The 23766-nt window shown below is 42.3% G+C and overlaps 1 protein-coding gene across 1 annotated transcript in view; it reads right to left on the bottom strand.

The window, feature by feature from the left end:
* Positions 1-13901, bottom strand: part of STT3B (STT3 oligosaccharyltransferase complex catalytic subunit B) — a 53210-nt gene extending 39309 nt beyond the window's left edge. Inside the window, exon 1 of the mRNA XM_075083298.1 lies at positions 13587-13901. Coding sequence (XP_074939399.1) covers positions 13587-13867 — 281 coding nt within the window. The 5' untranslated portion in view covers positions 13868-13901. The remainder of the gene's footprint in view (positions 1-13586) is intronic.
* Between the last annotated feature and the right edge of the window lie 9865 nt (positions 13902-23766).

Genomic DNA, 23766 nt, shown 5'->3' with positions numbered 1-23766 from the left:
CAAGAAATGACTGAACAGTGGACAGCTAGCTCTCAAGTCACTTTTTTCATGGTCTTCTACTATAGAACAAAGCAACCTGTAACACCTAAACAACTATAGTGGACTCTTATTAGATCTTGCTACAGTATAGCAGGTAGCACGTTTGAGATCAGTTTAATATGCACCCAGAAAAGAATACTAATTTTTGTAATAGTCTGAAATACAGAGTAAAATAAAGGAAATTTCTTATTCATTGTGGGAACTTCAATTTTAACTGTTTGGGAGTATGTGGCATAGTCATCTCTATTACTTAATAAAGTCACCTGTATTCTACAATGCAGTGGCAGCTATGGAAGTACTAGCTACACCAAAATGCAGTTGACCAACTTCACAATCACTTCCCATTAAGCGAAATTTAATGTATCAGTCTGGATGCAAGGTGGCCTGCCAGACCGTTTCTACCCTGTAAAATACAAGACACAGTAAAAGGTAAACAGGACCTTCAGAAAGGCTCTAGATCCCCAACATCCCATATAATACTTAAGCAATGACAATCTTATTTCTGGCAGAACATTTAAACAGTTATAGCACCATAGAAGAGCTGTAGCAGAAACTATTGTGCTGACCCCTCAAAAACAAACAGCCTGTTGCTTGAACTTTGTTTAACATGAGAAAGAGTAGGTCCAACCAGAATCAGAAATTAGATATCAAACCACTCTGTACAGCTAATGTCAACATAGATTTTTGTTAGCTCACAGAAATTAAAAGAATCTACAGTGTTGTGGTTGCATGTCAGCAGTCTACATTGTTTTAGCAAGTTAAAATAAAGTAGTGTTTCATCCAATACTCCTTAAATGTTTGCTCTTTAGTATATCTCTTAATGCACGGGCTATTCTTCCTCTCAGTTACCTGAATTCTCTGACTATGCTTTCTTTCAGTTGTCCTTTCTGTATGTAGAGTATGTTTAGTCCAAGAAGCTAGACCGACCTCTCATAGTGCACCTGCTCAGCTCCATCTGTTGCAATATTTACAGACTTTTTACTACAATGAATGCTGAAAAAATAAAAATTAATGCTTCAGAGTGGATAATACAAAGCATCATTAGAGCAGAAATAGACAGACTATCTAACTTGAACAACTTCTGTCCGGTGATTAAGGCCAGGTTAAAGACCTAGTTTTATCTAATTTAAATATGGCTGCTCAAATTCTGCTTAACCCTTCGGTAATCTGGCATAAATAGTTATAAATATTGCATTCATCAGGCATGTAGCACAGATCAGGCAATTTCCCACTGTGGGTATGTACATATATAGATACCTGCAGAACAAACCAAACAATATGCCATGGGTTTGGATAAACCCAGAGATAGACCTCATTATGCCCTGATCAAATAAAGCTGAAAAGAAAAAGGCATTAATATAGCCCAAAGTGCAAAAAGGGGGTGGGGGGAAGATTCACAACTCCAGGATTTGTACTTTGTACTGAATTACACAGTCACCCAAATTTAACTGGGGTGGTTATCCTTCATCTGAGCTTTGCTAGTGAAAAGGAGTGCAGAGTCACTCCTAATCCACTTCTGTGCCCAAAACAGACAAATTAGCTTGAATCACAGCTAAAAGGCAACCCACTCTAAAGATGATCTCTACTATCTCACCCGATTCTTCTTCTGAAGCAGATTAGAAGTACTCACATGATCTATTAATACAGTCCAACAGAAAGGATGGTGGCCTCCAGCTGAGGACAGAAAGATTTCCAGCTGTTTGCAAAGTGACTGCATATTCTCACACTGAAGGAGATTGATATGGAAATAGGATATCACCAATAAAATAAACAAAGACCAGGAAAGTAGATGACAACAGAAAGTGGTCTCCATCCCTCCCCACAATACAAAGACTGGAGTTTATCTTTCTAAACTATATTTTGCTTTCTTGATCCACTTTCAACATCTGATTTATTTTGAAATAAGTATGGCAAGCAAAATTTAGAATCAGTTATTCACTACATTTATTTTATATTTTTCATGCTGTTTCATGTAAGTCCAAATTAAAAAAATACAAGTTTTCAAAGAATTTAATTCAACCTGTTAAGAACTGTACTTACTTACCGGTATTTCTTTTAAGACTATGCACAAGAAACACAGAAGTATAAAAACAAAACATTATTTGCTTTTTATTACGTATCTTCACAGAAACAGATTAAGTGTACTGCAGTGACTACAGTGCTCAGCATTCAAGACAGTATTTATAATTAATATTAAATTCCTGCCACGTACAATGTGAAATTAAAGTTACATGTTTGTTTTCTCATTACATGATGGAACTTCTAGTATCACTTAGTCTTACTATATTGCAGCCATCAAACTATTTCACTGTGCTCCTCTGTCACTTTAGCAAAATCCAATTCCTGTTCTGAAGTGACCTTAAAGGGGCTTTTAAAAAAAGAAAATACAATAAAAATGTGGAGGTGGGAGAACACTGTTAAGATGAGCTAGGCTTAATATGACACACATGCTTTGAAGCTGTGATGCCTTTCTGCCACAAATGCTATTATGGAAATATTCATAGACTACACCCACCATTGCCCCATCTATCATACATCCAGGAACATGTCTTTTCCAAGACACATCACCTCCTTGACCAGCTGGCTACATTGGTATACAGCTTGGTAGCTACAGCCCTTCTGTCTTATATTAATGAACAGTAAAGGGAATTAGTTTAATTTCTAGTGCATTTTATTAAATAACAAGTACTGACTTGAGGTACCATGCCTTCCCCTTCTCCCCCACTGCCACATAAAATGGGGTAAGGTGAAATGTGTGTCTGATTGCCCATGAAAAGGAATGGGGAAAGGAGGATATTGAAGCAAAAGGATCAGCTGCAGTTCAGGCAGAGCTGACAAGGTGTATTGCAGGGGATATGCGAGAGTTGTTGGGAAGGACCTAGCAGAAGTTCTCAAGGGATAGCTCTTAGGTCACATAATCCTAAATGTTCTCTCTCCTCACTCTCCAGACATGAATTAAATTGGCCTGTTCCAGGACCTTTCACGCTTTAATCCCCATCAGACTGTATGCCCTCTCAACTCTCCACAAACATATATTTAAATTAGAAAACTAGAGTTAGCCTTTCTGACTCAGAAAAGGAAATCCCTTGGCTTTAGATCCCAAACATCCCATATAACCATTTAAGCAATGACAATCTTATTTTTGGCAGGGCTTTTAAACAGTTATAGCACAGTAGAAGAGCTTTAGCAGAAACTACCGACATGTTCACCCCTCAATAACCCAAGGCCTGTTGGTCAGAGAACTCGTGGATACTTGAGATTGTATCAGGGTACAAGATATGCCAATATAGTAACTTACTGCCACTGGAAAAGGGCAGTTTCCCCCTCCCTGCATCCAGCTGCAGATCCTGACACCTGTGCTTATCAGATTTCTGCAAGTCGCTTTAACTTGTAAGACAGCAGAAAACTATCCCAGGAAATGTCCAACTGACGATGGGAAATTCAGGAGAACTGCTCCACTTGATTAGATGCAAACAAGGCCAATGAATACTGGTGAAGACAAGCTTAGCAGCACCTTGTGATATTGTAGATATTCAGAGTCAGGTTATACACAAAACACACTGATCCACCGGCTTATCAGACACAGCAGCTTTCCAGACTCTCCTGAAGGAACCTTTGGAATCATCGTCCATGTGTTTTCCAATGCCTAAATGATACCTCCATGGGTACTCCAGCACAGCATATTAGATAGTGAGATAGAAGACAACACTGCTTAACTTCCCAGGTAAAAGTACCATTCAACTAACATTTAAAGCTGTTCTGCGGCTTTTTCTTCTTGAAGATAGCCCTGAAAGAAGACAGCAGGTGGCACTGCATGGAGCACACTATCACAAAGCAACACCAGCAAAACCACAATGTGCACAGGTAAGAATGTTGTGTTGAAACTAGAGTATGACGGAAGCACAAGGAAAAAGGGACCCTGAAGTTTACTTTCTAAAGCAAAAGCTAGAAAATAAAATTCAGTGATGAAACAATTGCAAGCATGACATATTTGACACAAAAAGTATCATCCAGTTCTCTCCCAAGCAAAACTTGGGTTTAATGTGGGAGGGTGGGGGGAGTGTTGGTGAAGTAGTGGTGGATTACAAAATTAAAGCACTAAAAATTCCTTGGCTCCTGAACATGTTTAGCCATAGGAGAAAAATTACATTTGTCATACTAGCTGACCTGAGACATCGCAAATTAAGATACTGTTGCAAATGTTTAAGGTAGTCTCTCCAGTGTCAAAATCCATTTTCTATTTGGCAAATGAAAGATTAAAACTGTTACAGAGTAAAATGAATTGTGAGACATACGCAACAGTTTTTCAATATTACTTCAGACATTTGACGTTAGATAAATCATTCTAGTCACCTGTATAAGATAAAATAGTCAAAACACAGTAGCATTACACAGCTTCTTGGAAAAATCACAACTGCACTGGCTTTCATGACTCTTGTTCTACAGTAAAGCCAGCCAAAGAGATACCCATTTGCTTCCGTTGTTAACAGCAATACAATTTTGTTTCACTGACTTTCTAAATTAGAGGAATAGCAACTTTAAGGCTTTTTATCTATTGCCAGAGAAAGGATTGAAGGCATTTTAAAGGCCTTTAATACCGAAGCGATAATCTTTAAATATTTCAACCATGAAGATGAAACTGCCTTTTTTTGAGATAGGCATTCCAAACAATATTTATAAAATTCTAAGTTGTTCAACTGAACTTTTAAATGCTGCTTAGGATAAGTTTAGAATAGGAAGGAAGCATATTTGACATATGCAATAGGTTACAGAAAAAAAAGGGCTGGATAAACATGAAGGAAAGTATTCAGGACATGTAGGCTTGTTTTATTACGTTTTGCTTCTGCATCAAGAAAACGCATTGCCGTATTTTCAAATCCTCTGGCTATAGCACACAGGTATTCTGTTTAACATGTGGTCTTCCCAGTCAGCTGCATCCTCAAACAGGTGCTTTCCATACCTAGATTCCTTAAAATATCCATCTATCGGGAATATTGGAATAAAATAAATAAAATCACACTCCTTGGAGTTAAAGAAGTTGGTTACCATTTATAGTATAATAATTGCAAAAAATGAACGCAGAGACTGAAAAAGAAATAAAGCAAAGAACTCAAAATGTAGGCTGCCCAGCCATGTGTGCTAGAACAGTTTAAAATGACATAATTACATGCTGTTTTTCCCTTCTGCAAAATCCATTTACCATTCAACAAACAGGACAGATAGTGCCCATGCATACAGTGAGCAACACTTTTAAAATAAATGTAAATAATACTGTGTAAAACAGTCTAGAAGATAATAGCAATCACATTAAGAACACCACCAAAAATCAATCAAATCAAACTCACATTGTCAGTTGCAACATAGTTTGCCAAGGGATTTTTCTGTTTGTTTTAATTGAGGAAAGTTTTGAGAAGGTGTTTTGCAATTCTATCTTCATGGATTATCAGCTGAACAGAACTCCAACCTAACGAACTAACATAACTCAAATCAATCGCCACAGAAAACAGTATGATAAGCAGTGCAACACCCAGAAGTAGTTATGATTACAGTCCACATACCCCAGTCATTTACATTAGATGGGCTCTTTAACAAGTACCATATGATACTGGACTTGGGTCTTCCATAGCAGACAGACATTTAAAATACTGTTTCCTGCTCTTACAAGCACTCATGGACAAACACTCAGCTATTGCTTGTTTAAAATAGACCATTTGTTTTTCTAAAGCACAGGGATATTGCCTCACATAATAGCAAGAACTTTTGAAGTAGAGGAAGCATTTAATTCTCCATATGCCAAAGAAGCTTTTACCCCGTGAAAGCAGCAGTAAGCTGAGAAATACAGAAGCTGATCTATTTTGTTTGTATCTATATCCTTAAATTCATACCTCGGCTGCTTCGACTTATGTACGGTGTGGTGCACCATTAGGGTCAATTTCATGGTACTTCTCAAGCCAAACCTACATTAAAAATACCTCAGCTTGATTCCCAGCAACAGCTCAGATAAAGATCACAAGCTCTGCTTGGCTACAGGGCCGGAAATGAAGTCTGTCGGTTGGACATACTAAAAAAATTTACTGCAGATGTAAAGTACAGAAAGACTACAGCAATACTTGTCCTCATACTTGTCCTAAGTTCTCTTTGTTCTTCAAGCAAGTGGCAAGACTGATGGTTAGAAGAAGTTTTGCTAAAGGCATTAATAATAATAAAAACATCTGCACATGCCTTGCTACAGGGTGCAGGCTCCACAAGTAGCAGCTTTAATGGCTCTGTTAAGTAGAAACAAGCCCTCAGGATTAGCCCTAAACGTCAAAACAAATACACCTCAAAGGGCTTGTAAGAATGGAATTCAAAAATTAAGGACAAAACTCTGCAGCACATGCACATATAGACATTAAACGGGAAATAACCTGACTGAATCAGAAGAGATCCTCACGGAACAGCAAAGGAACCTCCCCAAACCCAGCATACCCTCCACCCATTCAAAAAACTATTAGTACCTATAGGATTTTGAATTTTCCTGCTAGCTTTACTGTCCAAAATTTTTATTCTTCCCTTCCCCCACCAGTTCAACATAAGACAGATTTAAAAACGTGAGTATTAGGATTACAGGCTGCCAAAACCAGAGACTGTTAGAGAGAGAATTATGATAGGAAGCAAATGTAGCCTTTATAAACCACCCTAACCCTATGTAATCAAATCAAATTTCTCTTTAAAAAACAGAGCATATTAGGCTGCTCAAATAATAGGATATCTGCCAAGAAAAGCTGAAGACCATTTAAAAAAGAATCATGGCATTAAAAGCTAAACTTGCCAGTTCAGTTCGACCCAGACTACATAAAACATTCCGATACATTTTCCTTTTCGAGTTTCGTTCGCTGTCCACAAACCAATAAAAGGGTCAACACTTTGCAAGCATTGTCTCACTTCCTGTGTTTTCCAAAAGACGACTGTAGGGATAGTCTCTGTACTCAACCATACTCTGCATGTGTTTTATGAACGCTGCCTCTCCTACCCTCTCAAGCATCATCCCATTACTGCACCCACATGAAGTCTGATGAGGTTTTTCACCCCAATTGAAAGTTGTGCAAGAGAGGAAAGAAACACTACCTGCTAAGTAAAGATGGTAGAAAACAACAGTAGAGATGGAGCAGAGGTTTGATTCTTACATGCATGTTATTTTATGAAGCCACATGGTGAACAGCTTTTCAGCTGCATCAGTTTAACTGATGAAATCCAGTCTGAGGTCTCCCCACTCACAAACTGTCCAATATTCTTTTTCCAGATTGTCCTCCTTCCATTAAATTTCTAATATTTACCTACTTTTGCAATTTCCTAAGCTGCAGAGAAGTTCAGCACAGTCAACCGCACATCTTGACTGTTAACACTGTATCCACCTTCTAGAAAAGTTTACCTAGCTTCTGAACAGCCCCCTCCGAGTACCTAAACAAGGAAAGGCTGTTCAAGTCCCTGGACATACAGGATTTATTATCTTATAATCCAGAAACCTCAAAAGCCAGAAATTGACCTGTGCCGACTCAGTTTCTCAACCCAAGTCATATTGCAATAAAAGTGATCAAAAAAAGATGCCTGATCTGGATCTTTCTCGTTAAAAATGGGAGAAGAGGAAGATACCTGGCAAGCTATTCTGCAAGAACATAAAAATCTCTGAACTTGCCCCTTGCGAACACACAGGCCCTGCTAACTCAGATTTGGAGACTACACTAGAATATTTTTCCTACTATAATAAAATGGTAGAAAGGAGTTTGAGGTACCTGGCTACCTGAAATCCTGCTAGAATTATTAGTATTACTAGAATGTAAACAACTTTCATCATTCAAATTGAATACGTCTGTATTTTACATTTATAAAGAAGTCACAAAATACTTAATCCAACTGCTCATTAACAGCAAGTATCCAATCTTTTAAAATATATTCCTATAAAATGGAAATAAATACTTCTTATTTCATAGAATCAAAAAGCTTGCGAATGAAGATACTGTAGTAAGTTTTAATATGAATCTCATTAAATTTGCAATATCTCAAAATCAATCCAAAGTGATTATATTCAAACTGGACTGGAATCAAATGCTTTCCCACGGTCTGGAAGTTGTCGAAGATCATAAATGAAAGGAAGCGTTTGGGAAAAGAATCTTAAAGTGACTGGGAAATGTTTCCTAAACAGATCCACATTCAGGTACTCACCTTCGACAAGATTTGATGGGTTGAAAGCCTCCAGAAAGGCAGCAGTTTGGAGACGACAGTGGCTGTCACCCCTCAAGAATACATTTACTATGCAATCTGCTGCCTGTTTGCCCAGCAAGAAAAGTCACTAGGCAGGTAAGCAATGGTGAGATGAATTATCTGGGTGGTTCCCATCTGCCTGTAGCCTACAAATTGAGCACTGTTAATCGAGACCACTGTAACCCTCTTTATATGATTTTTTTACTCCCCTTATGAATGCTAGCTTAAGGTCCTTTCATTCCCAGCTACATACTCCTCCTTTTGTCACTCCTGTTTCTCCAGTGTCTTAACATGCCCTGTTTGTATATGTATACATGCCTCCACTCAATCCCAGTTTGCCCACTAATATCAGTTGCCATTTACATTCCCTCTCAACATTCATATTTTTTCTCAAAGATCAGGAACTAAACTGCAATATAAAACCAGTGGTGGGCAGGCTCAGGGAACTAAAATGTTACAGTATTTTGACAATTTACCTCAGTGAATCAACTCACCATGACTGCTTTAGAGCAAGCACAAAGCAAAAAGCAGGACTGCACAGTGGGTGACAGCAGAGAACTACTCCAAAAGGAAACCATCAGATCAGCTAACTACAACACAAACCCACAACCTTACTCTCTCCCAACGAAATCAATACCTTTACACAACCTCTAGTGCTCAATCAATTCCATACACCACTTCTAATGTTCACTTGACTCACACTTTGCATTATAATGAAGCTTTCATATCATATTTAGAGGTGTTAATTTAAGTTTTCATTAAGGAAAAGAGTTCATAACAGCTCAAGAATCCACCTAGCAAACATGATTTGAGCTTAGCAAAACCTGTCTTTTTGGCTGTGCTCAAGATAAAATCCTAACTTCCTTTAACTTGTCTGCCTCTGAAATGCAAGCAGTGACACCAACCTTATGTTTATTTTCACCAGTTCATCCCCATTCACCGAAGTCCACTAATGGTAGATGATGGTATCAGTGATGAGAAAGCGGATTGCTATCATATATACAAGCCATACTTCCCACTAGCACAATTATGTTACCTCAGTGAGGTATGATAAACATTGGCCACCCTGATGACAGTTAAAAAGCCGGTGGTTTGAGCGATCAATGATGTTGGTTTGAAAGATGCAAAGATGTATATGAGATTGTGGTAGCGCTGCTCAGTACCAGGAACTGGCAGGACAGTAGAAGACAACATTCTGAGCAAAAGCGTGTAGGCAAATGTCACAGACAAAGATTGCACTGGTGCTCCACCCTGCACATGCAAACTGGTACGGATTAGGTCTCATGCTCAGACAGACAAGCTTAAGCATTCCAGCTTAAGCCAGCCCTTTCACTCCTCAGGTAACTGGTGTTAATCTGGAGTTTAGCAAGCTGTTAAAATTCTCAGGGAAAGATAAAAGTTTGATCTAATGTCATGGGATACGATTAATGATTCAGATACAGATCTCACACATGTGACAATCTGTGCAAACAGAATGAATGTTTCTATTTTGACAGCGCTCCCTGAAGACTACTGATGTACCAAAGGTTGTTACCATTTTAGTTAGTAGTAGCATCAGGATGCAACAGTCTTACTAGATAGTTCTGCCTCATATGTGTGCATATATATACACACACACACATAGATTATTATGTGTGTGTATATATATATATGATATGAGCAGCCAAGTGAAATAGCATACAGGCACACTGGAGCTGTACTTCAGACAAACCAGTGCACATCAAGTAGCCCCTGTTCAAGTATTCCATAATATTGGTTGCCTTGGTTCAGCAGCCAACCGAACAACGTCAGACGGATGGCCTGTTAGGGCAACATCAGACAGAAAGAACGACCTCGCTTGACAACGGAGTTAAACACACTGTTGTGCTTTCACGAAAAGCTTTCACTGTGCACTTGTGTGTACATAGCACAGAAATTACACTCTTGGTGCACCCAGCTGCCAAACCAGCCAAGAGACGAACCAATTTTCAGACATGAAACCTGTCCATCCCAATGTACCATCATTGTCCATGTTTCAAGTTCTTGGCCCGATAATGAAATCCTGAGTTAAATGTTGGAGCCCTGTCAATAGCACAGCTTAAAGTCAATGCTGACTGACTTCATCTGTCGGTTCACCTGACCTAGGAGCTGCCAAAAATTACCCATATTTTTCAAAGTCTCTGGACCAGCTCGAGTATAGAAAGTAAAGAGGGCAGGAGAAATAAGTCAAAATAAAGGGTTAAAACTATACCAAAGAGGTATTCACTGAGGGAAAAACCAATAATCCTAGCAATGATGAACAGGTTACAAGTTTGTAAGTGACAGTATGGTGACCTTAAAACACCAGTTTGTTTTTTCCTCACTGAGGCACTCTATTATAATGGAGATCAAAAGCAAAAGCTGTCCTCTTTCTACTGCCTTGGCCTCTTGTACTACACTTGGGTCATTTCTGGAACAAACGCCAATTGAAGTAAGTCAGAGGCTAATTTTACAAAAGAAGGAAACCTCCTGCCCTGAACCAAAACCTAAATTTACTGTCAGAAAAGCAACTTGAAAGGGATGCTAGAAAAAGAAGTTGTATTTGATTTAATTAACATGGAGAAAACCCAAGGCAAATCTCCTTTTCTTCCCACCCCAAAGTGCCTATGTCTCTTATTTCCATACCAGAAAACTGGGTTCCTAAGTAAATGAGAAAGCTTTCTACACCTCAGAGGCAACAATATTTTTCCATTTGAAAGAATAATAGAATTGCCTAATGCTCCTCATTTTACCAAACATACCTCAGCTTCCTCTCTTGATCTCAGAATGAGTACTAGAGAAAAGATGACTTATCAACACATTGCAAGACAGCCTATGCAAGCTTGACAGAAAAAGCCAAAGGAATGGAGAAGACTACAGAACTGTTCCACCAGCAAAGACTATGGCCACTGTCCCGGGTGTGCGTGTGTGTAGGAAATCCAGTTTACCTGGACAAGCTGCTAAAGAAGTGGTTAAAAAAAAAAAAATAGAGCACTGCTTCTAATCTCTTTTCATAAGCTCCTTTTCCGCATTAGATTCAGACTTGTCAGACCCCTACAACTGTGAAAAACCATTCCTACCTAGCTATTCAACAGTATTTAGGAGCAACATAATTTTTCTCTCTTTCCACCAATATTGCTGCTGCAATAGAGGAAGTCCTTTGTTTTTTCTCAGTAGCTACCATTTTAGGATCTCTTTCCTACTAATTAACTTAAGTGCATTTACCTCTACCATTTCTGGCATGCAGCAACATGACATTGGCATGATTCTTGACATTTCAACTGCTACTGACAGACCTGCATTAAAATCAATGAGTTTTGTCAACTTCATCTGTTCTCTAATCAGCAGAGGTACATACAGCTCCATAGGCAGCAATGCTTTCTGTTTGTATACTCAGGAAGATGACTTTGCATCAACTTACACATTGCTTAAACCAGAAGTTTATCTTTACAACCCTGCCACAGCTATTAACTTAACTCCCATAGCACCTTTTTTAATGGCCTTCAAGGCTTAATGATGAAAGTTATGCAACTCAACACTGTAGTATTTCCAATTTTCCAGCAAGGAAGAACCCTGACTATAAAAATAAGATGAAGTTGTTGAAAAAAAAAAGTAGGTTGTATGCTTAATAAAAAAGTTTCCTCCATGATAGAAAGAAAAGCCTTTTTGCTTAAATTTAGATTAGAAGAACGTGAGAGCTACTCCACAGGCTACAACCCTGGGTTCACAGCCTCACCGCAGACATGTTTAACTATGCTCCCCCCGTTGTTAACTTTATTAATTGAAAGTTTGCATTCCTTCCATTCATTCATTCATTTGTGTTTGCATAAAAACACTTAAATTGTGGGGAATTACTGGATGTTTTGAAGATATTTTGAGATATTTGGCTTTCACATCACAAAGCATGTATTACTTCAGACAGCATTTAAAAAACAAAGCAATTCCTTGTTCTCTGTCCACTATTCTGAGCCATGATTTGTGAATGGATTACATGGGGGGGGGGGCAGGGGGGAGAAAAGCCAACCAGAAAAGAGGAAGTTGTGCTTTTGAAACTATCAAAGTGGAGTGCACGCAGTAACAATTTCAGTTTAATACAGAGTATCTGCTGCACATTTCAAAACTAAGCATCTCCTTCCTTCATGCAATTAACAATAAGACTCTGGACATAAAAATTTAAATTAAAACGAGAGAATTCATTATCCTAAAGTCATCTGCCGCTTACCCTACTTAAGGTTCTAAAAAAGCCAAGGATTCCTAGGATGAAGTAGCCACTACTATAAAAATTCACCATCACGTTTTTGCATTACCAAAACCTGCCCCACAAGTCCCGTCATCTTTCACTTCGCCTTGCTGCGAGGAACGAGCACAGCATTTCTTGATCTTATACATAAAATGGTTTCAGTCCCCTCCAACAGGGAAAAAGGACAGTTTCTACGGGAGGGAAAGCAATCTTTAGAAAAATCAAGATGCGTGGGAAACAGCAAAAGTCCTTGGGCTCAGAAACGCAGCTTTGAAACACCTGGCAGTAAATCAATGTCACCCATTTCAATGTAATCCCTCAAGTCACTTTTATGAAGATTACTTCCTGCAGCGCATTCCTCGCCCTCCTCCCTCCCCGGCCGACAAGGGCTTGAGCAAAGACCACTCCGAGAAGCCGCTCCGCACATCTGGAGGCCACAACGCCGCGACGGAAGGACTCGGGACCCCGGTCACCTTCGCTACAACGGCTTCGTTACGACGGCGGTGGCCGGAGCCCCCGGTTCCCGCCCGGCACCCCGCCTCCCCGCAACTTTCCCCGTGCCCCCCGGCAGCAACCCCGCCGGGTGCGGGGCGGCAGCCGCCTCACCGGCCCCGTCGCCGCGCTCCCTCCCTCCCTCCCGCCCTGCGGGGACACCCAGGCGCTCCCGGCGCTTCCCCTTTCCCCCGCCCCACTCCCGTCCCCGTGGGCCGCGACCCCCCGGCCTCCCTCCGACCTGCCACAGCGTGTCCCGTCCGCACCGCCCCCCTCCCTCCCCCGTCCGTCCGCCTGTCCGTCCGCGGGCGGCCGCGGCTCTCGGCTCCCTCCGCCCGGCGGCCGGGGGAACAGGCAGGGCGCAACTTCGCCAAGTGGCGGAGCGGGGGACAGGCGGCGGGGGGGGGCCCTCCCGCGGCCGCGGCGGGGGAAGCCGGCGGGGCGCCCCCCCCCCGTCCCCGTCCCCGACCGCCGCCGGGGCACACGGCGGGCGCCCGCCCGAGGCGCGCCCCGTGAGGGGGCGGCTTTCCCGCCTCCCCGTCCCGCCCCGTCCCGTCCGGCAGCGGCGGGGACTCACCAGGGGTCGAACTCGTGGATGATGCTCTCGAAGCGGATGACGGCGAAGAGCCGGGAGCTGAAGCCGGCCAGCCAGGCCAGGAAGAGGATGGTGAAGGAGAGGAGCGACTGCCAGCCCGCCGGCTGCGACAGGCCCCCCGACAGGCCGCCTCCGCCCGCCGGGGGGCCGCCGCCCGCCGCCGCCGCCCCGCCGCCGCCCCCCGCCCCGGCGCGGCTGTTGAGCGGCGCCACGGAGTTGGTGGCGGGTTTGTGCTTGTTGTCGGGGGCCGAGTGCTCCGCCATGTTGTACCCGGGGCTCCCTCGCAGCCTCTCCGCCTGGCGCGTGCGGGGAGGAGGCGGAGGAGGGGCGGGTGGGGGGAGGGAGCGGGAGGAAGGGCAGGGGGAGGGAGGCTCGGCGGGGGAGGGGCGGAGCCCGCCCGCTCCCTCAGCGGTCCTCGCTCACTGACTCCCGCCGCCGCCGCGCTCAGCCAGGCTCCGCCTCCCGCCGCCGCCGTCACCATCCCAGTGCGGCGCGAGGCGGGCGCGCGGGGCGGGGGAGGGGGTGACGAAGGGGGAGGGGGGAGCGACGGAGAGGGGGAGGAGCCGAGAAGCCGAGGGCCGGGCTCGAGGCGGGGGGAGGGGTCGGCGGCCCCTCGCGCGCGCGCGGAGGCTGGGGGCAAAGGGGGAGCCGCGGGCGCGCGACCGGCACCATGGGCCCGCGCGCGCGAGCGCGGGGACCCGGGCGGGAGGGTGGGGGAGAAGGCGTGCGGGCGCGTGGCCGGGACCCTGGCGAGGGCGTGAGCGCGCGGTTTGACATTGCCGCCCTCCCGTGCGGGAGGAGCTATGGGGGAGGGGCGGGGCTCCGAGGAGAAGGTGAGAATGGCGGGGGGGCGGGACCAATCCCCGCGGCAGCCCTGCTAGCCGGAACTCTGACGACCTGTCACAGAGCGACAGGTATTTAAAAGAGGCGGGGCGAGACAAAGCGGCCAATCGTGAGCGGCGAGGGGGTGAAGGCGTGGCAGCGCGCAGGGCAGGTTGCGCTCCCTGCCAGCCATTGGAGGAATTAAAAAAAAAAAGGGGCGGTGGTGACTGGCGGCGGTTTGCTCCAATCGGAGCGAGGTGTGCGAGTCACGCGGGCGCCTCTGGGCGCAGCGGTCACCCCCGCCGGCGCGGTGCCAGAGCGCTGCAGCGCGTGTGGGCCGGCGGGCGTAGTCGCTTCCGCCGTGCTCTGCTCTGCTCTGCTCTGCGTGGCGCGGGGCCTGCCGGGAGTCGTAGTCCGCGGGGGTCGGGGGCGTGGCCCGTCCCCTGGGCGCGCGACGGGTAGCTCCAACGGTTGTAACGGCTGCGGCGTCCTTCGCTCGTTAGGGGAGTCTTGGGGGGTTGCCTCTCTTTCTCCCTGAGGGGACCCTGGGCTGGCGCTGAGCGCTGCTCATCCGCCCCCAGCCCGCCTTTGTCTGTCTGTCACGGTACGGGCTTACCGTTCGATGCCGCGCCTCCTCTGCCCCGCGTACCTTTGAGCCGCTTGTTTCAAATGTTTAATCACCGCGGTGGAAATCGTGTTGGCGGCGGCAAGCGTTGTGCCAGAGCTTGACCCTCAGGCGGCTGGGAGGGGTAGCTGGAGGCAAGGCTTGGCCGAAGTCCTGGAGAGCTCGCTGCCCTCGCCCCGCTACCGCCACCTGCCCCTGCTGGGAGCACGGCCAGGCTGGAACAGGCACTGGCACATGGAAATCTTGGCGTTTTGGGTTTTGTTTTGGTTTTTTTTTTTTTTGGTGTGTGTGTTGTGTGTGTTTTTTTTTAAAGTGGCTTCTGTTTTAGGAGTTTTCATAATGAAATGCTATTTGGGAGTCTTGAAACTTCCACAAATATCTTGTGAATCCAGTTACAACAAGAACATGAAGGAAACTGAAAGCTAGTGAAGTTTTGCAGTCACTGGTTTTGAATGGTCCTTCATTCTACTCTGAGATGGCAGGAGACTGCCTGCTTTTAGAAGAAGTATGATGCTAAGCACAGGCAAAATAAAAAATAGTTGCTTGCACTGTTTACATCAACAACTCATTTTGTGACGTTTATGTAGAGCTGTATTGTTGAAATTAAGTAGATTGGGTTTTCTTTCTGAGCTTCAGGCATTCCTCTTGATGTGCAAACACGGCTCTTTAGAGGTCCTGGAGGTTTGCGGTTCAATTTCACTAGTATCAATTGGGACTACATTGGGCCTTAACTGACTAACATCATTCTAATTAGTGCTTGCTGTTTCTGTTTTTATTTTATTTGTCAGAGGAAGAAAGCAGTATGTTTCATTGTAAGCAAAGTGGAACCTTTATTAAAATTGTTCTTTTAGTGGAAAGCTCTGTTTAACAATTTGTAGAGAACGTAACTATTTTTTCCCAACCCTTGCATTAGTCAACAGCTGTGACTTGATCACTGGGCTTGAAAGCAGAATTACTGATTGTAAGTATGTTTTAAGATGAGCACTTTGATATCCTGTTACTCCTAAAGGACTCCATTTTAGACCTTCTCTTAGAATAAGCCTTAGGAAGTTTTCCCGAAAATTTTAGAGGTTCAATTTTGCTGAATCTGGCTCTTAAAAGGCTATGGTTTTTGTTTGGCTGGGTTTTGTTTGCTTGCTTTTTTTCTTTTCAATACTGTGTTCTTTCTTATTCTTGTTAAAATAGGCCAACAATATGCTCAAGATAAGCTAAGACATTTGCCCCTTTTCTAGTGTTGTCAGCGAGGCTTTTTTAATGAGCTGACCAACTGGCATTTCAAGTAAAGGACTTTTTCTTTAATTGGCTCACGAACAAAGAGCAAATGTGACTAGACATTTGCAGCTATCGAATGTTTTCTAAAATGCTTTGGCTGATTTTACAACAGACTCAGTCCTGCTCTGCTTTTCTGAAATGACAATGCGGTATTTCCATCCTCATAGTTGGGATCCTGTCTTTTGGTGACAGCAGTTCAAGCTTAATGATGCAGTAGGGCTGCTTTAAATGCTAGTGTTGTAGTTAGAATACCTCTGTCTTTTCTTCCCCCACTATTTTTCTAGATGTTAAGGAGCCAAAAAAGGACTGATGATGCACATCAGCTGGAAAAAAAAATATGTATATCAGAACTTCTTTTTATGTAAAATTTAGTATCATTGTTAACTTTCCTTGATTGGGAATCTGGTTTATTTAAAAATTATTGCAGGTCATGGTGTGGATAAGGTTATATGGTGTTTACTTTAAATTTCAGTGCTATAACTTTTACATCCAACAGGGAGGTTATATCATTCTGACTATGCTGACAGAGTTAAATCAGACCATTTTTTGAGCGTAGACAAGCCCAGGCAGAATGTGATTTATTTGAATGCTGACTAATGGTAAAGTGTTTCTTTGTCATTGGTAACAAATGATATTGTTGCCTATTCATTTTCAGCTGTTCAAAAGACTGTACTGTTGAATACCTCAGAGCTTGGGCAACAAAATTTAGGGGCAGCGAAAGCACAGTTCTAGAAAAAGCATTTATTAATGTTTCTGTAAATATATTGTTTGAAATTTTTGTATTAAATCAGGTTTAGTAGTCTTACGATAAAATTGGTGAAACAAATGCACACAGATGGAAATCCATAGACTCCTATAGTCTGAATGAAGGATGCAGTGATTTTGATACTATACTGCCATGAAAGCAATGGAAAGTACATCTCTGTAGAGGAGATGCAAAACACGCCTACTGAAAACTGCATTCAACCCATACTAATAGATTGATGGGGAAAGGGATTTTTCATATCTTCTTTCCCTGACCTTCTCCGCGCCCCCCATCCTCTTGTGTTCCATTTGTTTTAAGGTAATTTGGTTTGATTTGTTCCACTGTGCATGGTGGTGTTTTCTTTGCGCAGAAAAAAAACCACAAACATGTCCACGTTAGTGACTGAGGAGTTGACTTTGCATAGTGATTATGAACCATTTAGCATTTAGAAACTCCTATTTCATTTTCAAGCTTCCTTCTTCCTTAATAATGGAATTATTCAGGGGGTAATGCCAAGTGCAGGAGTCATGTTGTGCTTGTACAAACCAGAGCATCTTGAAAGTCATGGAGCTGCATACAGGAAAATGTCAGGTGAGAACTCCTCATTCCTCAACACAGCTACCATGTGTTCAGTCTGCTATTGAAAGAATGGCAAATAAAAGTTGTGCAGAAAAAACTGCACGTGAACATATCCCGGTAATAAATTATTAATCAGGACTACAAACTCCTGGTTGGTGGGAATGATTCATACTTTTCACCAAACTTTACTGGCAGCAATTCAGCAGTTGGTTTAGAAGGCCATCTGAAGAGCATTTCAGGTTTGAGGTCAAAAAAGAAGTCTTTTAAACAGTCCTTCCAAATTTGTGGCCCTGCAGATGAACAGGTTAATAAGAAGTTTGGTGTTGAGATTTTTTGAGGATGGCTTTAGAAATTATTGGCACAGTACTTCCTGAACTGAAGGATATTACAATGTAAGTATTGCAGTTGAGCATAACTTGGTGTGGTGGGGGATGCTTGATTTCAGCTACATGCTCAGATGATCACTGTTTAAAAATGTATGACTGTTTAAATGAGAGAAAACATAATAATATTGCACAAAATTATCCTTGAGAATCTGAAGTTTAATGTGTTTAAAAAAACCCTGTCTATTAGTCTCCATACAGACAAAATGGCATGAGTTTAAAATTATTTTAAAATCAGTTTAGTTAAGCAGGTGCAACTCTTTGTGGATATGTATAAATCACTTAATCCAGCTGTAAACTGGTACAAGATTGTCTGCAAAGAGCTTTGCACCTGTGTAACTATAATGAGGTTTTAAATTTATTTGAATTAAAATGGCATAACTGTTGTGTTTAGACAAGGCCTTCATCTGGCATTTAAGTCATTAATAGTAGAAACTTGACTTACTCCTGACAGTATTCTACTGGAGATCTCTCTTCTTCCTTTCCAATAATTTTAACACGTGTTGATGTTCCTCCTCTGCTTCTCCTATATAATAATCCTACTTAATTTCCCTTCCCTACGACCTGCACAGTGGTAAAAATCACTCCGGTCAGCACACGGAGACCTGCCAGGAATCACAATGCTTTTTGCTCTCCCTAGCCAGCCCCTGGCATATCCTTCTGCCGCCAGCACCTTTTGTATCAACCTCACCTTCACCAGGGCTTTTGTATCAACCTCATCTCACCAGGGCTTTTTTCTCTGGTGGGCTGGTACCAGCTCTGCAAAGTCCCCATCCCTTGTTAGAAAAACTGAGGGAGGGACACACACGGGGCCTTTTGTTAAATAAATTTAAGAACACCATACTCAACCTTATACATGTGTGTACTCTTACCCACATGTGTAAGTGCTGTGCAACATTTAAAAAACCTGTGGACCTCTGAAGTACCTTTCCTGAAGTGTTGCATTTTGTCACCTCTAGTGTTTGTAGGCACCTTAACCAGAAGTTGCTTGTTCTTGGCAAATGCTACAGCCAAGTGATTTTGCAAAACTTTCATTTTATTCCTTCTGGTAAGAAGGAATGTGCTGCCTTGGGGGTAATCAGAAAAAAAATGAAATTAAAAAGGCCATTTTCTTCAGGGACATCACTAAATGGCCCATCAAATAGCTGAAGAGTGAATGTTTAGCATGTAAATGCTAAGCCCCCAGAGTTGTAGATAATCGGTCATCTTAAAATATTATGTTGGAACAGCAAAGCTACTGAGGAGCTGGAGGGTAAAGCTACCTCTGGGAAGTGGAGTGAGAGATATATCCATTTGAAATACATGGGATCTGTTACTGCTTAGTTGCAGTTAAGGTGAATTTTGACACTAGACTGAAGTGAGAGGGGAGAGCAGAATACCGGAAAGATGCATTCTGCTGTTAGCTGTAACAGCAGCTGCATGTTACAGCATCAGAGTGAGACGTGTGGGAACAGCAAAGAATGGAGGGACAGAGAGGAAAGGAAATTACTTTTATGTTGTTGTTTAAAGCCTGTTGAAATCAGTGGGATTTTTTGTCGGTAGGTTTTTGATCACCTTTGAGTGGTATTTTTCTTTATCGCCTCTCTCACCAGAGCATTCTGCACAGTTCCTGGTAACAGCTGAGTGTAGGGGAAGGGAAAGAGAGGGTATTGTTTGTGCATTGTTTGTAAACTGTTACCATAGTCCATCAAAGCATAACTCTTCTGATTTTAGTTCAGCTGATAGATTTGAGTAGGTTGTTTGAGTTGGAAAGTTCTTCTACCGTGTCAAAGATACTTCAATGCGTTCTCTAAATTTTTTCCTACTGAATTAGTTATGGTGTAGTATAATATCAGCAAAGAATTCCCCATGCCTGAAAATTTCTTTGTAAGTATGGTGCAGTATTTTTCCATAATTGGGTTTGTAGTGTAAATGTGCATAGCCTTGAGGAAAGAGAAGTTTACAAAGGATTGTTTCTAGTGCTTTTCTGTTGCTAGCAATTCAGACTAATCGTCTCCTTGGTGTTTTCTAGAGTGCTAGTAGATATTCTTCTAGTCAACTGCTGCATTAATAACTGCATCAGAATTGCTAAAGAATTTTAGTCATTTTGTTGTGGAACAAACTGTGCTAAAATGCACAATGCAATACAAAACAGGAGCTTATGGGTGCTTTAGGATAGTGTAGCTTCAACCCATCCTCACTTACTTCAGATCTGGAGTGAGGACTCCATCATTGTTGAGAAGAGAATTCACTGATGGCCACTTTATGACTTTATATGACTTGGTTTTCTTTTTTTTGGCTACTGCAGTGGCATCAAATGATGCAGTTGCTTCAGAAGTGGAAAAACTAATGTATTGCAGAAAAATTACTGAAAGGCTTTTAATGACTCCTGTCCACATGTGAACTGAGATACTTTTCTGTGGTATCTAATCTGTAGGTTTTCAGTTCTTACCACAGGAATCTCTTTTTGTAAATGACTGTAGCACTCAAATCCCAGATTTTTTGTTATCCAGTTGAATTTCTGGCATGTCTGTTTGATTCTGTGTGTTGGTTTTTTTTTTTAACATAGATGTATCCGGAACAATGAATCCTGTTGTTTAAAACCCTATCCTGAGGAAAATGATCCCATGATAATTAATGCTTACTGCTAAACTCTCTTTTTATGCATCCTTCCTTTAAATATTTGTGCCACTTTTATAGGTCTTAGGACACTGAAATCCCTACTGATGCATTATGCCAGTTACTGATACATACTCCTAGACTTAAAAACCCAGTTAGTATTTCAAATTAATTTCCTAAAAGAGAATTTCTAATTGCTAAAGGAAAGCAGCTACAAAGATCTGAGGCAAAAATAAAGATCCTTTTCTTATTTGACTGTAAGAAGTGCTGCTGCAAAAACACCTGCCAAACACCGGAGCCGCTGTTCAAGGCAGACACTTGCAGGACATATTGGGTAGGTTATGTGACTATTGCGTACCCTGCTTTCCTTCCTTGATGTGGCAACCAGCCACAAGCTGCAACAAGCTTAGATGTAAAAAGAGATGTAACAAGCCGTCTCGTAACTTTAAAAAATCTCTTTGTTGTTTTCTGGTGCGAATTATGTGCTCTAGAATTTGTTCTTGTTTTTTTTTCCTCTTCTGGTCTCTGTATTTTTGCATTTAAAAACACTTTGGGGGGTTGCATGAAAGTATCTTTAAAATGAAGATACAAACATGCCTCACAAAAGCTGATTTAATAACTCTACTCCCCTGGCACTTTCATACAGCTTGCCTGCCCCTTCCCTTCCCCCACCTTGTTGATATTGTGCCTCATTTTTGCATGGGGCCAGTGTTGTGTGAGACCAGCCAAAGCTGCTGAGGCCTGTGTGATAACTCTAATCTCAATATTGCTCTTTTCTGAGCTAGAACAGATGCACGTTGGTTTTGCACAAAGGACCACGTTGCTTCAGCTACTTTATGCCATGGAGATCCCACAGTAGGAACAGACAAAGTGTTAACCTTCAAAATTGTAGGGTTGAGAGATGGACAAATCTTCCAACTGTTCCCTGTACTGATGCCCGAAGCATAGACCATTATGTAGAGTATTCAGGATTCATCCTGAGAGCCTTTTCAGTCCTGTAACCTACTGTGTCAGACATGCGTTGTAAACCAGGGTGGGGGCATGGGCAGACACCAGGGCAGCACCAGCATCCAAACTGTATGGCAACTTCCATGCCTGTTCTTACCCTCTGTCATCTAACAGACACACAGTGTTGTAGAGACCTTATCAACATTAACTTGAGAGAGACGTATTTTGTGGGTGTAGCTGCAGTCTTTCAAGTGCATTGCATAAAGTTAGTGTCTCATGGGCTGCAGGGAATATGGAGCATGGAGCACTTCCTCCCCATCTTCTTCCTCCTCCTCTGACCTTGGTGTTCCCTCTGTTGTTTCTGTTTTTGTTCCCTCCTCCTCTCTCTAGCTGGTGTTTTCTTCTTTTTCTTAGATATGTTTTCATAAAAGTCCCACTAACTTGACTGATGGGCTCAGCTTTGACCTGTGGTGTGTCTGTTGTGGAGCTGTCTGGAACCATTTGTGTCCAGCACAGGGCAGCCCCTGACCTCTTCCCACAGGGGCTACCCTTGCAGTCTCTCCCCTAGTGAAATCTTGCTACATATACACTACACAGGTTTCCAAGTCCACACAGGCAAGCTGGATAGGGAATGTGACTGAGCAATCTACACGGTGAAATGTTTTTACTGGTTACCAGGAATTTTTTACTTTCCCAAAGGTCTTTTTATTACACACTGTTCTTGTTTATACAGTATCACAATTCAATCTTATGCTCAGAGCCAGTACATATTTATGGAGTCACACAACTTTTTCTTTTGAGAGCACCTTATTTGTTAGTATTGAGAACAAATTCAGAAATTTCTAAGATAACAGGCCTCTTCTCGAGAATATACCCCCATTATCTTGACATTCAAGGTTCTTTTAATTTGCTGAATCAGTTCTGCTTACATCTCCTTCATGTGACTTCCACTTGAAGCAGAGATACACTCCATGGTTTTTACTGCAGGCAGATGGTAAGATTTGTGTGGAAATCCTGGGCAATTTTTATTGGGCTGTTAATTACTGGCATTTGAATTATTAGGCATGGTAATCTTATTTCTGCAACAATTATCCTTCTGGAGAGAAAAGTGACTCGTATTAGTCTGTGACTTTCTTGTTTTCTTCATTAACTTATTGTGTTAGGTAACAACAAGCAGAAGACACTGTTCGAATGCTCTTTTAACAGCATTAAAGTAATTTCGTCAGCCTTGGGAAAAATTCAGTGTAATTTCATTGTAGTCCCTCTACCCTATTGTGGCCTGTAGCTTAGTGTGCACTGTCCTAACCTGAACTGTCAGGTAAAAGTTTTATGTGGTTTCTTCTAATGTGATAGGAGAACATTTTTATTAATACAGTCACCACTGGTTTTCACAGCCATAAACTAGGAAAGCTGTGAATTTTAAGTGCAAAGACTGACCATCTTTTACTTAATTTTCTACTTTAGTTGAGATAAAGATATGCTTCTGAAGATCAGACAGATCCTCCAGAGTATTATAAGCACTGTCTGTCACCATAATACGATTATGTTTTGGAGTACTATAGAGACTCCTAAAATTTAGAAACACAAGGTCAAAAACCCTGAGTGCTTTTAGGTGTGCAGTCCTGAATCATATGCATTTATGATGGCAACGATTTTTCTTTCTCTCTGTCACATATTAGAACAATCTGAAGAATGACAGATCCCCAGTGGGATTAGAAAGTGAAATATCAATATTTTAGTTCCACTGTCTCCATGTGGTGGTATTATCCTTTTACTCATACAACCAACATCATGTCACCTAGTTTCCTGATAAAGAAGCAGAAGCATTCAGCTTCCTAAGTGCCAGTGCAAGGTAGGTCTGTAAGAAATGTATAGGGTAAGCTTTCCTTTCCTCCAGGATGAGAGATATTCTGTTCCACCCATCCTTGCTTAAGAAATGAATATCTCTCAATACAGGTTTTTAATTTGGTAATTAGACATTCTTGTGCTTTATCTTAAGTTCATTTTGGAAGTGTTACTCTCTTCATTCCTAACCATTGCTTTTTATTAACCTTTGGGAAGCCACCCTTTTGTATATTGGAAGATTAACTGTAATTAGATTCCATCTCACTAAAGTACTGCTACGTAAACCACTTCACCTCTTGCTTAATTGAGAAACTGAACATGGAGAGGCTTTATGTTAACAAGGAA

This window comes from Phalacrocorax aristotelis, chromosome 2 (assembly GCF_949628215.1).
Source record: "Phalacrocorax aristotelis chromosome 2, bGulAri2.1, whole genome shotgun sequence".
Taxonomy (NCBI): domain Eukaryota; kingdom Metazoa; phylum Chordata; class Aves; order Suliformes; family Phalacrocoracidae; genus Phalacrocorax; species Phalacrocorax aristotelis.
This window is presented reverse-complemented; position numbering and strand designations above follow the sequence as displayed.